General features: G+C 38.0%; 1 protein-coding gene across 4 annotated transcripts in view; it reads left to right on the top strand.

Annotated features, from left to right (window-relative positions):
- The window catches only part of FAR1 (fatty acyl-CoA reductase 1), a 77,861-nt gene that overhangs the window by 34,737 nt on the left and 28,338 nt on the right, over positions 1 to 14,786 (top strand). For all 4 annotated transcript variants that reach the window (XM_027073081.2, XM_027073079.2, XM_053203476.1 and 1 more), the window contains 2 exons: positions 5,206 to 5,401; positions 9,246 to 9,421. In XM_027073081.2, the coding sequence (XP_026928882.1) occupies positions 5,213 to 5,401; positions 9,246 to 9,421 (365 nt within the window). In that variant the 5' untranslated portion in view covers positions 5,206 to 5,212. The remainder of the gene's footprint in view (positions 1 to 5,205; positions 5,402 to 9,245; positions 9,422 to 14,786) is intronic.

Below are 14,786 nucleotides of genomic sequence, written 5' to 3'. Positions count from 1 at the left end.
ATGTTCTTTGTCATTTTCTAGGCCTGTAATTATCTTACCTTTCACATTTAAGTGTATAGTCAATCTAGAGTTCATTTTTTGTGTGTAGTGTGAGGTAGAAGTCAAGATTCATTTTCTTTTTTTTTTCTTTTAAGTTTCTATTTGTTTATTTTTTTAATGATCTCTACACCCAACATGGGGCTCGAACTCATGACCCTGAGATCAAGCGTCATACGCTCTTCCGACTGAGCCAGTAAGGGACCCCCAAAATTCATTTTCTATATGGATAGCAAATTGCCTGCATTATTCTTTGTCCTAGTACCACATTCCTGCAGCTTTATAATACATCTTGATATACGGTAATGAAGTTCCCCAGTTTTGTTGTTCTTAGTACTTGTCTTGGCTATTATTGGCCCATCGTATTTCCATAACATTTTAGGGTCTTAGTTTCCATCCACAAAAACAGCTTAGGTTTTGATTGGGATTGTATGGACCCTAAGGATGGTGAGTTGACATTTCATTTATTTAGAAGTTGTCTTCTAATCCAGGCATGTAGTAAATCTCTTCATTTATTTAGGTATTGTTCAGTTTCTCTCAGTGTTTGGTAGTTTTCAGAATAGAGGTCTCAAATATCTTTCAGATTTACTTCTACCTTCTGGTAGTTTAAAAACATATAATTCACCGAGGTAAAATTTACACAATATAATGAACCATTTTAAAGTGAACAATTTAGGGGCGCCTTGGTGGCTCAATAGGTCAAGCGTCCGACTTTGGCTCAGGTCATGATCTCGCAGTTCGAGCCCTGCATCGGGCTCTGTGCTGACAGTTCAGAGCCTGGAGCCTGTTTCAGATTCTGTGTCTCCCTCTCTTTCTGACCTTCCCCTGTTCATGCTCTGTCTCTCTCTGTCTCAAAAATAAATAAACGTTAAAAAAAAAAATTTAAAGTGAACAATGTAGTACAGTTCAGTGTTGTGCAGTCACCACCTCCGTCTAGTTCCAAAACATTTCCATCACTGCAGAGTAAAGCTCCTTAAGCATTTTGTCTCCACTGCCCACTCTCCCACCCCTCAGCCCCTGCCAACCACCTGTATGCATTCTGTCTCTATGGATTTATTTATTCTGGATATTTCATATAAATGAAATCCTGTAGTATTGATGTTTTGTATCTGACTTATTTCACTTAGTATGTTTAAAAAAAAATTTTGGGGGGCGCCTGGGTGGCTCAGTCGGTTAAGCGTCCGACTTCGGCTCAGGTCACGATCTCGCGGTCCGTGAGTTCGAGCCCCGCGTCAGGCTCTGGGCTGATGGCTCGGAGCCTAGAGCCTGCTTCTGATTCTGTGTCTCCCTCTCTCTCTGCCCCTCCCCCGTTCATGCTCTGTCTCTGTCTCAAAAATAAATAAAACGTTAAAAAAAAACAATTAAAAAAATTTTTGTTTTTACATTTTTATTTATTTTTGAGAGAGAGAGAGAGAGAGAGAGAGAGAGAGAGAGAGAGCGCGCGCGCGAGCATACTTGGGGGAGGGGCAGAGAGAAAATGAGACACAGAATCCGAAGCAGGATCCAGGCTCTGAGCTGTCAACACCAGAGCCTGATGCGGGGCTCAAACTCACAAACTGTGAGATCATGACCTGAGTCAAAGTTGAATGCTTAACCAACTGAGCCACCCAGGCGCCCCTCACCTATTATGTTTTTGAGGCTCATTCCTCGATTGTAGTGTGTGTCAGGTCTTCATTCCTTTTTATGGCCGAATAGTATTCTGCTGTAGGTGTATATACCATAATTTGTTTATCCATTCATCTGTTAATGGATGTTTTGAGCTGTTTGTACTATTTGGCTGTTGTGAACAGTGTGCTGTAAACACGCATGTACATGTACTTGTTCGAGTACCTGTTGGCAGTTTTTGGGGCGTATGCCTCAGAATGGAACTGCAAGGTTGTATAATTCTGTTTAACTTTTTAAGGTGCCACTACCTTTTCCATAGCAGCTGAACCATTTCACGTTCCCACAAGCGATGTGCACGGGTTTTAGTTTCTCTGTGTCTTCCTTAATACTTGCTGTTTTCCATAGTGTTTTGGTGTTTGGGATGGTATCTTAAGTGGTTCCAGTTTTTTGTTATTTCATTTTCCGTGTTGCTGATGTATAGAAATACATTTGCTTTTTTCCATATAAACTTCGTATTTAGTGACCTTCTGAACTTCATTTAATTCTAATAGTTTATTTATGTGTTTATTGGATTTTCTCTATACATCTGGATTTTGGATTTTCAAGTGCTTTCTTATTCTTCTGTTCCTTTTTCATGCACTTTGCTATTTTATGGATGCAGTATTTTTGTGAATGGCTTGGAGAATTTCTTTAGAATTTAAATTCTGTTTAAAATTTTATTGCCCTTATTTCCTTAGTGGTTGATTCTGTTGCTTTTCATTTTGGTTCTTCTTAATTTTGTTAGGTATTTCTTAAATATCTGGTGATCTTTGGTTATCTAGTCATGTTTATGAAGGATCAGGGTGGTTGGTTTTGGGGGCTGATACTGGCTGGCTTCCTCTCAGTTTTTTGTGGTCTGTTTTTCCAAAAGAGCTTTTCTCTAAATGAGATTACTGATGCAGAATCCTGTGTGAGTTTATTTGTTTTTTAAATTTTTTAACGTTATTCATTTTTGAGAGACAGAGACACAGCATGAGTGGGGGAGGGGCAGAGAGAAAGGGAGACACAGAATCCAAAGCAGGCTCCAGGCTCTGAGCTGTCAGCACAGAGCCCGACGTGGGGCTTGAACTCACAGACCGCGAGATCTTGACCTGAGCCAAAGTTGGATACCTAACCGACTGAGCTACCCAGTCGCCTGAAGTTTTATAGTAATTTTATTTTTTATTTTTTTAAATATTTATTTTTGAGAGAGAAAGAGACGGAGCACCAGCAGGGGAGGGGCATAGAGAGAGGGAGACACAGACAGGCTCCAGGCTCTGAGCTGTCAGCACAGAGCCTGATGTGGGGCTCGAACCCACGGACTGTGAGATCATGACCTGAGCTGTAGTCGGATGCTTACCTGACTGAGTCATCTAGGCGCCCCTTTGTGAATTTGTTTTAAGGGCCAACAGCAGCCAGATAGATAGGCTTAGGACCTAAAATTTATTCTAGGGCTCAAGTGCTTTGAGACTTTTTTCTTTCGTTGCTTTAGTTTCCTCTCTCTTGATTCTCCACCTCCCCCACCATTTGTGGATGTCTGGAGCAATGTCAGGCTCAGCCCTACTTTTCTTTTGTCCCTAGCACCCATGCTGGATGTTCTTCTCAGCAGATCTGGATACTAAGCCTTGGGAACTCAAGTTTATACTGGAAGTAAGGCTGTCTTGAGTGGCTCTGCTGTTCTGTGAGCAATCCTTTAATTCCCTTGATTTCCCTATGACTTTTATTTTATTTTATTTTTTTATTTTAGAAACAGAGTGTACACAAGCGGGGGAGAGGGAGAGGGAGAGAGAGAGAATCTTAAGCAGGCTCTACACTCAGCACAGAACCCCAACGCGGTGCTCAATCCCAGGACCCTGGGACCATGAGCTGAGCCAAAACCAAGAGTTGGACACTCAACTGACTGAGCCACCCAGGTGCCCCTGATTTCCCTATGCTTTAATTCAGTTTATTTATTTTTTTATTATTTAAAACTCTTTTTATTATTATGTTTATTTATTTTGAGAGAGAGAGAGAGACAGAGTGTGAGTGGGGGAGGGGAAGAGAGAGAGGGAGACAGAATACAAAGCAGACTCCAGGCTCTTGAGCTATCAGTGCAGAGCCCCACATGGGGATCAAACCCACGAGTGTGAGATCATGACCTGAGCCGAAGTTGACGCTGAACTGACTGAGCCCCCCAGGCACCCTTTTAATTCAGTTTCTTGATTCTGGGCTTGGTGTTCTCTGTTCAGGGAATTGGGACATTTCTTGCCTCTTTATAAGTCCTTTCCTATGCTTGCTTTGCTTGGGTTGCTATTTCTTCTGCTATGGCTTTTCTGTCAACTTAGTCTTATCTTTTTCTTCTAGAAACTCTTTCCTTCTCTCCATTCTGCTTGTTTTTATTTTATTTTATTATTTTTTTTTATTAAAAAAATTTTTTTTACATTTATTTTTGAGAGACAGAGACAGAGCACAAGTTGGGGAGGGGCAGAGAGAGAATGAGACACAGAATTCGAAGCAGGCTCCAGGCTCTGAGCTGCCAGCACAGAGCCCACATGGGGCTCGAGAACCATGAAATCATGACCTGGGCCAAAGTCGGATGCCCAACTGGCTGACCCACCTAGGCACCTCCCTTCTGCTCTTTAATGGGTCTGTTTCTTATCTTTAGATGTTATGAATTTATTATGTTTTAATTATGAAAGTTAGAACATAAAACACGTGTATCTACTCCCTAACTTAAAGAAAACATAAATTGAAGTTTCTATTCTCTGATTGTATTGCACTCCCTCTCATGCATCTGTTAATATCATCTTGTGTGTGCATTTCTGAACAACAAAGAGCATTGTTTTGAAAGGGTTTGAGCTTTGAATAGTGACATACTGCATGAATCCTTCTGCATCTTGTTTTTTTCCATTCATCATGGTTCTTTTTGTTCATTCTCTTAGTATACTATCTTTTCTGCTGTTTTAGTGGAATTTGGACAAAGGGGATAATTCAGCTCATGTATTTCTTACTATGACTTTTTTAAAAGGGAGATTTAAGCACCTTTTGGATATATTGTCACTACAGACATGGAAGAGAAAGGACTTGATGTTACCTCTTCTTGTTTCAACTGGTGATGATAGGCGAATGTGATACCCCGCCATGTTATACAAGCTAGACAATTGAGTCTTGCTGCTGACCTCTATTTGGTGTTATAAATCCTTTTGGAGACAGCGAAATAGAATTCATTCGTGTGTAGGATTTAACTGAGGTTTAATTGAAGATTTGAGTTCTTATTGCTGGAAGGAATTTTTAGAAGTCATTTAGTACAAACTGGACTAAAGAAACCCAGGCCCAGAGAAGGTGAGTGACTTGTCTGAGGTGATCCAGGTGGAAAACACAGGGGCCAGAAATCACTTTTGCAGTTTGTTATTCTTTCCACTTTACTACAGTTAACCAGAGGTTAAAGTTCCCTTTTGCTAATATTCAACTTTGACTTTTGCCTGTTTATTTGAATAGCAAGAGATTTTTAGTGCATAAGAAGTAACAAATCTTTGAACTGATCTTTATTTGCTGTGTTTTCCTTAGGATCAGAATGGTTTCAATCCCAGAGTACTATGAAGGCAAGAATGTCCTCCTCACTGGAGCTACCGGTTTCCTAGGGAAGGTACTTCTGGAAAAGTTGCTGAGGTCTTGTCCTAAGGTGAATTCAGTGTATGTTTTGGTGAGGCAGAAAGCGGGACAGACACCCCAAGAGCGAGTAGAAGAAGTTATTAGTGGCAAGGTAAGTGTAGAAAATGATCACTTGGAGGAAAGAAAAGAATGTGTGTATGTATAATTACTGTAATCATCATCAGTTCAGTTTATTTCTTCAGTGTCCTGAAAAAATTAGTACCAAAAAAAAAAGTCGTGCAGGATGGTAATAAATGGGATATGACTTGTGATCAGTAGGAGAAAGGAAGGTTTCCTCTGTGATGGGCAAAATTGTATAACAAGTTCTAAAATAGCTATATGGTACATAATGTGTTTTCAGAATATTTGGAACATATTGTTTGTAATTACTAGATATTTTAAGTAGTATTCAGAATAATAATAACGAAGACGTAGTTTCTAACTACCTAATGTGCTGTGAAACACTGTGCTCTGATAACACTTAAAAATTTGTAAGCACTGATTGCTTCCCATAACAGTATTAGGAAGTAGAAAAGTCACATATTATTATTGGACAAATAACATGATGACAGAGGGGTAATATAGGATATGAGAATATGTCATGTATTTTGAACCTTTAGAAAAATATTGCTAAGAAAAAAATGGAAATGAGCTGGAGTAAAATTAATTTCATAATCCTAAGCTTTGAATTCTCTCAGAATGAATGAATTAGATTATCTGACATTCATTGATAGTAAGTTTAGTACAGTAGCTATGTAAGTTTTTAGTTATTAGGTATTATCTAGTACCTTTTAATCACTTGTAATTAGTATGCTTTAATTCCCTTCCTGATTACTCCCTCCCCTAGTGGGAGGTGATTCATTGTTACTCATTTTTTATATTTCAGAAAACATTTACTATGCATATTCAGTGCTGGGAACTTGACTTGATTGATGTAGGGGGTTGAATGGAGGGATAAATAAGATAGAATCCTTGCCATAATGAAGACTGCCTACAAGTTAGAGAGTTTTTAAGAGAGAAGAGAGGGTATAGAAGTGTCAAGAGAGACCAAATAGGAACAGTTATATTGAAGTTAATGTCTTGGTTGGAATTGGGGCCCGGGTAAAATGTCAAAGATTTGGGCATCTCCTCTGGGACCTCCAGGGCAGTGGATCTAAAGACTTTTCTCCCCAATAAGTCTAATTTGTAAAGAGAAAGCATACCTTACGCTTATTAAAGCCTGAAATTTATTGAACTTATGTGACGTAACCAAAACATATGACCATTATTTTCAACAAAAAGATACTTTGTCCTCATATATTTGTCTAAATTATGACTAAAGTAATCCATAAAATTGTGTCATTTTATCTATGCCTTTAATTCCTTCCTGGTCCGTCCTGCCACTTAATCCTAGGCCACTCATTCCCCATTATGTATATAGCATTGCTAGTAAATCAATAAGATGAGTTCTTTTTATGTCAAGTATCAATGAATGCATACTTGAAGTTAGTAAGAAACTTAAAGGTAAAGCCTGCTATGATTTTGAAACAGGAGTAAAGAGCATAGGCTAGGAGCATATGCTGTAGTGGGACATTGTCTTATAGTACAGTTTCTCAAACTATTGACATTTTGGACAGGATAATTTTTCGTTATCAGGAGTTGTCCTGTGCATTGTAGGGTGATCAGCAGCATTCTTGACTCCACCTGCTAGATGCCAGAAGCCCCTTCCCCCCATACTCCCAGTCGTGACAATCAAAAATGTCTCCAGATGTCACCAGATGTTCCCTGGGGGGTACAATTTCCCCAAGGTGAGAACCACTGATGAATGTCTGTGGGAAAGGAAACTCCATTAAGATGGTGATGATTAACTAAAATAATTAACCACAAAATAAATTCTAGAAAGGGAATAAAGTATATCAAAGAGGGCATTAGTGAACATAGTAAAGGAGGAACTAATTGGGGTACCGGTGAATTAAAAGCACTGGAAGACATAGTATTGAATAAATAGCTAGAAAGGGAAGAGCATCAGGTTTGAGATGTAACTTGTGAAACAGCATGAGCCTGTCTTGGTGGTGGAGATATCTGATACGATGGGGAGTTAAAAGGTCCTTGGCAATCAGAGAATGAAAAATGTAAATTCAAGGTGTTAAAAGTACTTTTCTGATCATTCTTCAGGTTGCTTTTTTTCTGCTTGCCCCTTAAATATTGATATTCTACAGAGGTCTGTCCTAGGCCTTGATCTCGTCTAGATCCAGTTAGGTGATTACTCAGCACCTTCTGTTTTATGTGAGACAAATGGTTGTATTTTAAATTAGATTTGGAAAAAGCTTCATCTAGTCTGGACCTTGGGTGCTCATCACTGCTGCTACCTGGGTGATCGTCTATTCCCAGGGCTACCTGTGTGGGGGTAGTAAAGTCTATTTGGGTGGCCTGGCTCTTCTCTTCCCTAAACTCCAGACCCACGGAGCCAGTTGTTTCTAGTAGACCTGTCTTCTGGATGCTACATGGGCACTTCACACCCATCCTTCAGAAAACTGAACTTGTATCTCCGTAACTGTACTTCTTGCTTTTCCAGTGTTTTCCACCTAATGAATTTATTCACTTAACAAGCGTGTTCATCATGTCTGCATCTTGCCAGGTGCTCGGCTATTTACAACCTGTGTGCTGAGCAAAGTAGATGTGGTCCCTGTCCTTGTGGAGTTCACATTTCCTTATTCCTCATGTTGAGTCATTGGCCAAGTCATACTGACTTCTTTTTAACTCCCCAAACATAAATAAATGCTGTCTCACTTTCAGGTGGTTATACATGCTGCTTTCTGTGCCTGGAACACTATTCTTCAACTTTATAATCTCTGGTCCTTCCCCAGCTCGGTTAGTTGTTTCTCCCATGCAGTCCCATAGCACTGTAATATTACCCTATTTTATTACCTTTAACACTGTCTATTAATTGTTCGTTTGTCTGATTTTTCCAATCAGACTCTAAAGAGCCTGAGGCAAAGATTGTTGCTTTGTTTTCTCAGTGTCTAGAAGGTGCCTGGCTCATATGAAGTACTTGGTAGATACGTAATAATTAATATAAGAACACATTAATATTGAAGTCACTAGCTAACAGTAGTGGAAGGGAAGTGAAAGTGAAAATTATATGTGCTGTCTATAGACTTTCTTTCCAGATCGAGAATCTCTGCTTAAACTGCAAGTATGGACTTGAAATGAAATGGAGAGTCAAAGTGTAATAGAGGAGGGATCTGGAGATAGCATCGGTGTTCTTCTGTAAAATCTGGGATGAAAAATTAAATTTGACTCACAACTGAATGTGCCCTTACATTGTAATCATTTTGGGATCTAACTGAATCTTTAGTTAATTTATTCCTTTTGGAATACTTAAATAATATTGAATTTTTGGGTTAGAACCCTGTATATATGCTATTTCTCAAGTTTGTCCAGAGTCTAATCTGCGTATTTGCTTACCAGTATTTTTTTTCCTTCAACGTACTTTCTTTTTTCCCTTAAAATTTGGTCTCAGATTTTATGTAGACTACGAATAATGGTATTGTACTGTAATCAACTGAAATGGAGTAAAACCAAAAATAAAATGAAGTGATATATTAAGATCTGGATTTTAGAAATTTGAATGATCATTTTAAACATTGTCCTAATGTCTGTACTGTTTAAGTCTGAGGGGCAATATAATCTAGTCAGCAAGGGCGTGAACAGTTCAGATTTAATTCTGCAAACTACCAGCTCTGTGTCCTTGGCAAGTTACTTAACCTCTGTATATCTCAGATTCCTCATCTGTAAAATGGGGATAATAATGTGGGCTTCATAGGGTGTTTTATATACAGAATGATGGCAATTAAAAATAGAAATTTTAGGATGAACTTAGCTGGCATTTTAAGAATAGCGATCCTTGGTGGGGTGCTAATGGGTTTTAGAAAGTTGAAAAATACTGCCCTAAAATACTTTTTCCCCTTGGATAGCTCTTTGACAGATTGAGAGATGAAAATCCAGATTTTAGAGAGAAAGTTATAGCGATCAACAGTGAACTCACCCAACCTAAACTGGCTCTTAGTGAAGAAGATAAAGAGATCATCATAGATTCTATCAATATTATATTCCACTGTGCAGCTACAGTAAGGTTTAATGAAAATTTAAGGTAAGTAAAGATATTATATGATATGTGAACTTCAACATGGTTAAAAGATCTATTTGAATTATTTTTAGTCAAATTGTTTTGAAAGTGATTTGAAACTGTTTGCCCTGTGTCAATTGTAGCTTTTGGTGACCTAAAGAGTGTTAAAGGAGTTTTTCTCCTTGTTATCAATTTTAAAACATTGGATAGCTAGTGTCTGTGTATTAGAAGAAGTTGCCATGAATTTAAGTGTAGGGCAGGGAAGCACAGAGTAGAAGAAAGAGAAATTTACCTTCAGTAGGAGTGTTAGTTTTAACAACTAATAGTGTTTGTTTCCTCTTCCTCCACTTTTTCAGAAGCCTATACCCCAGCAGATTTATTTTTCCACTCCACACATACCCATCTGAAAATTAGAAAAAGATTAGGCTCAGGTTTTGTAGCATAAGATAAAATGGCTTATAAACTTAAGTCATACCTTGTGTTTTTTTAAAAAACTTGGTAGCAGTGTTAGGGATAGGCTACATTGGACATGAGTTTAATTAGAAAAATAACCTGGACTTCTGTCCAGATGCCTTTTCTTTTTTAAAAAAAAAAAAATTTTTTTTTAACATTTATTCATTTTTGAGAGACAGAGCATGAGCAGGGAAGGGGCAGAGAGAGGGAGACACAGAATCGGAAACAGGCTCCAGGCTCTGAGCTGTCAGCACAGAGCCCGATGCGGGGCTCAAACTCACGGACTGCGAGATCATGACCTGAGCCGAATTCGGATGCTCAACCGACTGAGCCACCCAGGTGCCCCTGTCCAGATACCTTTTCGAGAAAAAAGCTTTTTAAATGTTTACTTTTTTTAAAAAAAATCTAACAAATATGTACTTCGAAAAATGGTGCTTATTCAAAGGATTCTTTTTGATGGTATGTTCAAAAATACCATTTTATAATGTTAATCTAATTGTATGGTCGATTGTATGCCAGTTAAAGTGGTGCAGATTATTTTAGGTTTCACAGTTACTTGAAGGCCTTCCTAGAATGTTTTTAAGTTAAATTTTGATTATAAAGGGTTTTGAGATTATTTCTCATCAAGTCTTCTATATAGAAGTATAAACCTTAATTGATACTATATATATATATAATGTGACCGTTCAGTGCCAAAGTGTTAAAATATGTTTTGCCTATGTTCCAGGTGAGGGCACTGTAGTAGTCACTTACATTTCTTTCATTGTACTTTATAGTTTTCAGGGTATTTTCTCAGGCATTATTTTATTCTGTGCTAATGTTACCACTGTGATATCGTGGGCAAGTCCATTTTATACTTGAGTGTACCAGAAAGGACATGAGCTTTGGAATTACATACCCTAGTTTTAACTTTGACTTTATCTTTTATTATCTGGTGATAATAATTTATTTTTAGTTGTTTCTGTGAAGCCATTATGTGTTCATGATTCAAAAGTGACAAAAGAATCTTAGTAGAGGTAGGGTAGAATCTCACTTTCATAAAAGATGTGTGTACATATATGTGTATTTAGATAACATCTTTCGATACTTGCCACTTATCTTTGGATAGTGTGATTACAGGTAGGTTTTTAGTATTAAATAGTCAACCTAACAGATATTTCCCCCCATAGTTCTAGCTTTCATTATTTTTCATAACCAACAGAAAATTCACACAGCCTTATGAAACTGTTTTCAAGAAAAACAGGTATATGTTTATTGGATAATTGTGCTGTAGGTGCTTTTAAATGGGAAATTGATTTGCAGACTGGCAACATTAATTAAGATGAAACTCCTCAAAGTGACTTACGAACCAAATTTTCAAGGAACCTTCTCCCTCTGTCTATCCTCCTCAGGGTAAACGGGGCTACCATTAACGAAAGGGAAATCTTTTCATTATTCTCTCTTTTACTAGCGATCTCATAGTGGAATGGGAATTATAGATGAATTATAAACTCTATTGCCTTGTCAAGGCATCTATATTTACTGACCTAACCTTAGTCATTACATTGAAATTATTGTTTTCTGTTAAGCAGTTTTAATGGATATTAACATGTAAGTGGGAATATTGCAACATTAGATTTGGGCCATACATTCTAAAATACCATAGTTTAGGGGGCGCTTAGGTGGCTCAGTTGGTTGAACATCCGACTTTGGCTCAGGTCATGATCTCACAGTTCGTGAGTTCGAGCCCCGTGTCAGGCTCTGTGCTGATGGCTCGGAGCCTGGAGCCTGCTTCGCATCCTGTGTCTCCCTCTCTCTCTGCTCCTTCCCTGCCTCACACGTTGTCTCTCTCTCAAAAATAAATAAAGATTAAAAAAATTTTTTTTTAAATACCGTAGTTTGGTATATAATAACTGCTTAAAAAAGTTACTCTTTATAATCATTTTTTAAGTTAACCCACAAATAAAAAATGGCACAAAGCCTTTATTGCCAGGGCAAAAAATAACCCAGATTATACTTCCAATATTATACCCAGTATTTTGGGAGAAACCAAGATAAATTGCACAGAGATCCTGTTTGCAAAGTCCATATAGTCTAATAAGGGAGATAGATTGCTTAAATAACCATAATAAAGCGTAGAAAATAAGGAGTTACTGAAGAACATACATTAAGTGCTGTGAGAATTGAGAGGCAGTAGAGCTCATTTAGTTTTAGATATGGTGGTTTATAAACCTTGAGGTGGGAAAAAGTGGGTATCAAGATTATGCATTATAAAGAAATACTGACCTGAGAAAGATGAGGAGAGAGTGATTTTGAGGATAATGAAGGGAGTTTCTTAAATAGTTGATCCTGGGTTTTGGTGCCCCTAAGGAATAAGGAAAGTGAAGGTCGGACAGGGCCTGTGGAGTTGAGAGTAGGAGAGTATCAAGAAACTAGTGTGAGATGTCAGAGATGTAGCAATTGGAACATGACAATATGTGACTATGAACTTTATCAATAGGAGAGTAGGTGTCAAGAAAGGAGTAGAAGTGAAGATGGATATGAGATCAAGAAGCTAAGTTGAGTCTAAGGGCATCAACTCTCCACTTAAGAATGCATTATGAATCTTAGGAATTCCTGGAAAACGTGTTAAAAATGCAGAATCTTAGACTGTACTTGCAAAATTCAGACCCTCTGGTTTGGGATAGTACCCGGGAATCTTAATTTGTAGCAAGACCTCTGGGTATGATTTTAAATTATAGACGTCTGGGTCTCTTACCTTAAGATTGATTAATTGGTCCCTAGACATCTGTGTCTGCATCTTCATTAAATTAAAAAAAAAATCAGCAGTAGTAGTGGTGAGATCTCACTTAGGAAGCATTTTCTCAGAAGTGGGGAAGGAGGAAAGAGATATCAGAATGGCCTGGGGAGCTTATTTAAAATATAGTTTTCTAGGCTTCAATTCAGACATTACAAGGTGTCTGAGGGTGAGGTCCAACAATCTACATTTTTTCTTTTCTTTCTTTCTTTTTTTTTTTTAATGTTTATTTATTTTGAGAGAGAGTGTGAGTGAGCATGAGCAAGGAAGGGGCAGAGAGAGAGAGAGAATCCCAAAGCAGGGTCCGTGCTATCGGCACAGAACCCAATGTGGGGCGTGATCTCATGGAACTGTGAGGTTATGACCTGAGCCAATCAAGACTCTTAACCGACTGAACTACCCAGGTGCCCCAGTCCACATTTTTAATCAGCTCTCAGGTGTCTGTCATGGCAAGCATGAGATTTCTGGTATAAGGTCTTAGTATTATCAACACGTATTTTGTATAATGTTTTTTAATGTTTATTTTTGAGAGAGAGACAGACAGATAGAATGCCGCGGGGAAGGGGCAGAGAGAGGCACACTCACAGATCCAAAGCAGGCTTCAGGCTCTGAGCTGTCAGCACAGAGCCTGACTTGGGACTCGAACTCATGAACCATGATATCATGACCTGAGCTGAAGTCGGACGCTTAACAGACGAGCCACTCAGGCGCCCCTATCAATGCAAATTTTGAACAGTCCAGAATGTCTGTACAAGATAGATGAACAAGAAAATATATTGGCAGTTAAAGTTGAATTCTTCCTTTTTTTTTTTGAAATGGCTTCTATGTCCGTGTTAATGACAGGGATCATAGTTATAAAGATTTGTTCATTTTGCCCCATCTTCCAAAAGCTAATGTTATTTAAGATGAATTTATGACTCCATATAATCAAACCATGAGAATATTTTATACATACACACACACACACACACGCACACACATATATTTTTAGTATTAAATGCTTTCTGATCTAACATGTCAGGGTCTCAGCCTGAAGTTCAATGGAGTAGAAATTGAATGGTGGTAAAATAGAGCGAGATGATAGCGTTGCAGAGATACTAAAAGTTATTTATGGGGGCATAATATGCCTTCAGGTTTGGGCTCTCAGGTACAGGAGTAGTAGACAGGTACACAAGTGTTCTCTTTGAAGTTATTCCTTATTTTCAGTGACCCAGAAATTCTGTCACCGTCCTCAGGAACCTGTAACAGAATATCCTTTGTGTACTGCTCCCAAAACACTATTCTCCCTAGCTTCATTGTTTTGCAAATGCAAAAGAAAATAGCTTATTGCCTTACAGTCCAGTGGACTGTATCTTCTCTGTGAAATGTCTTTTTTGCTGGAATTCCATTTGAGCAGATTCCCTCCCACCTCACTTGAGATAAGGAAGAAAAAAGCTATACTCCTGGTTGTAAGTCTCAAACCAATTATTTCATTTAAAAAAAAAAAATCCTTCTAGTATGTTTTCATGAACCCTCGGATTCTATTAAATTTAAAGAAAAAATAATGCACAGGAGTTTTTCTCTCATGAATTATTTCTTGTTCTTGGTGACCCAGAACTTGTTGTCCCGTCCTCAGGAACCCGTAACAGAATATTCTCTGTATACCTCTTCCAAATCAGTACCCTCCCCATCCTCACTGTTGTGCAAAGGCGATAGACATCAAAGCCCTGCTTTAGAGTCAAGTGGACCAGATTCTATCAGTGACCTATCCTGGCCTTTTAAAAGAATAATTGGATTTTGTTTTCTTCTTAAGTACTGAAAATGTAAGAATTCTGGACACTGATTGTTATTTTAAAACAAATTCTTTTGTTGTCTCTCTTTGAACATAAAACGTAAACGTAGAATTTCTGATTTAGGGAAACAATTTCCACATTTCTAATTTCTTTCATTGTTAAAATTTTTGTGATGTGCTGGTATTCCACCATGTTGATATGCCATAATTTATGTATTGTTCCCTAGATATAGCAAATTTAGGGAATTTTTATTTCTTTCTTTGAAAAATTAGTGTTAGGTCAAGATTTTCCTCCAAGATAATTTCAGTAGGTTAACTAGATGAGTAATTATATCCTTTTTATACTTTCTGCTACTACTTTGTCTTAATCTCTTTTGGATCAGTTTTAT

This window comes from Acinonyx jubatus, chromosome D1 (genome assembly GCF_027475565.1).
Source record: "Acinonyx jubatus isolate Ajub_Pintada_27869175 chromosome D1, VMU_Ajub_asm_v1.0, whole genome shotgun sequence".
Classification (NCBI taxonomy): domain Eukaryota; kingdom Metazoa; phylum Chordata; class Mammalia; order Carnivora; family Felidae; genus Acinonyx; species Acinonyx jubatus.
This window is presented reverse-complemented; position numbering and strand designations above follow the sequence as displayed.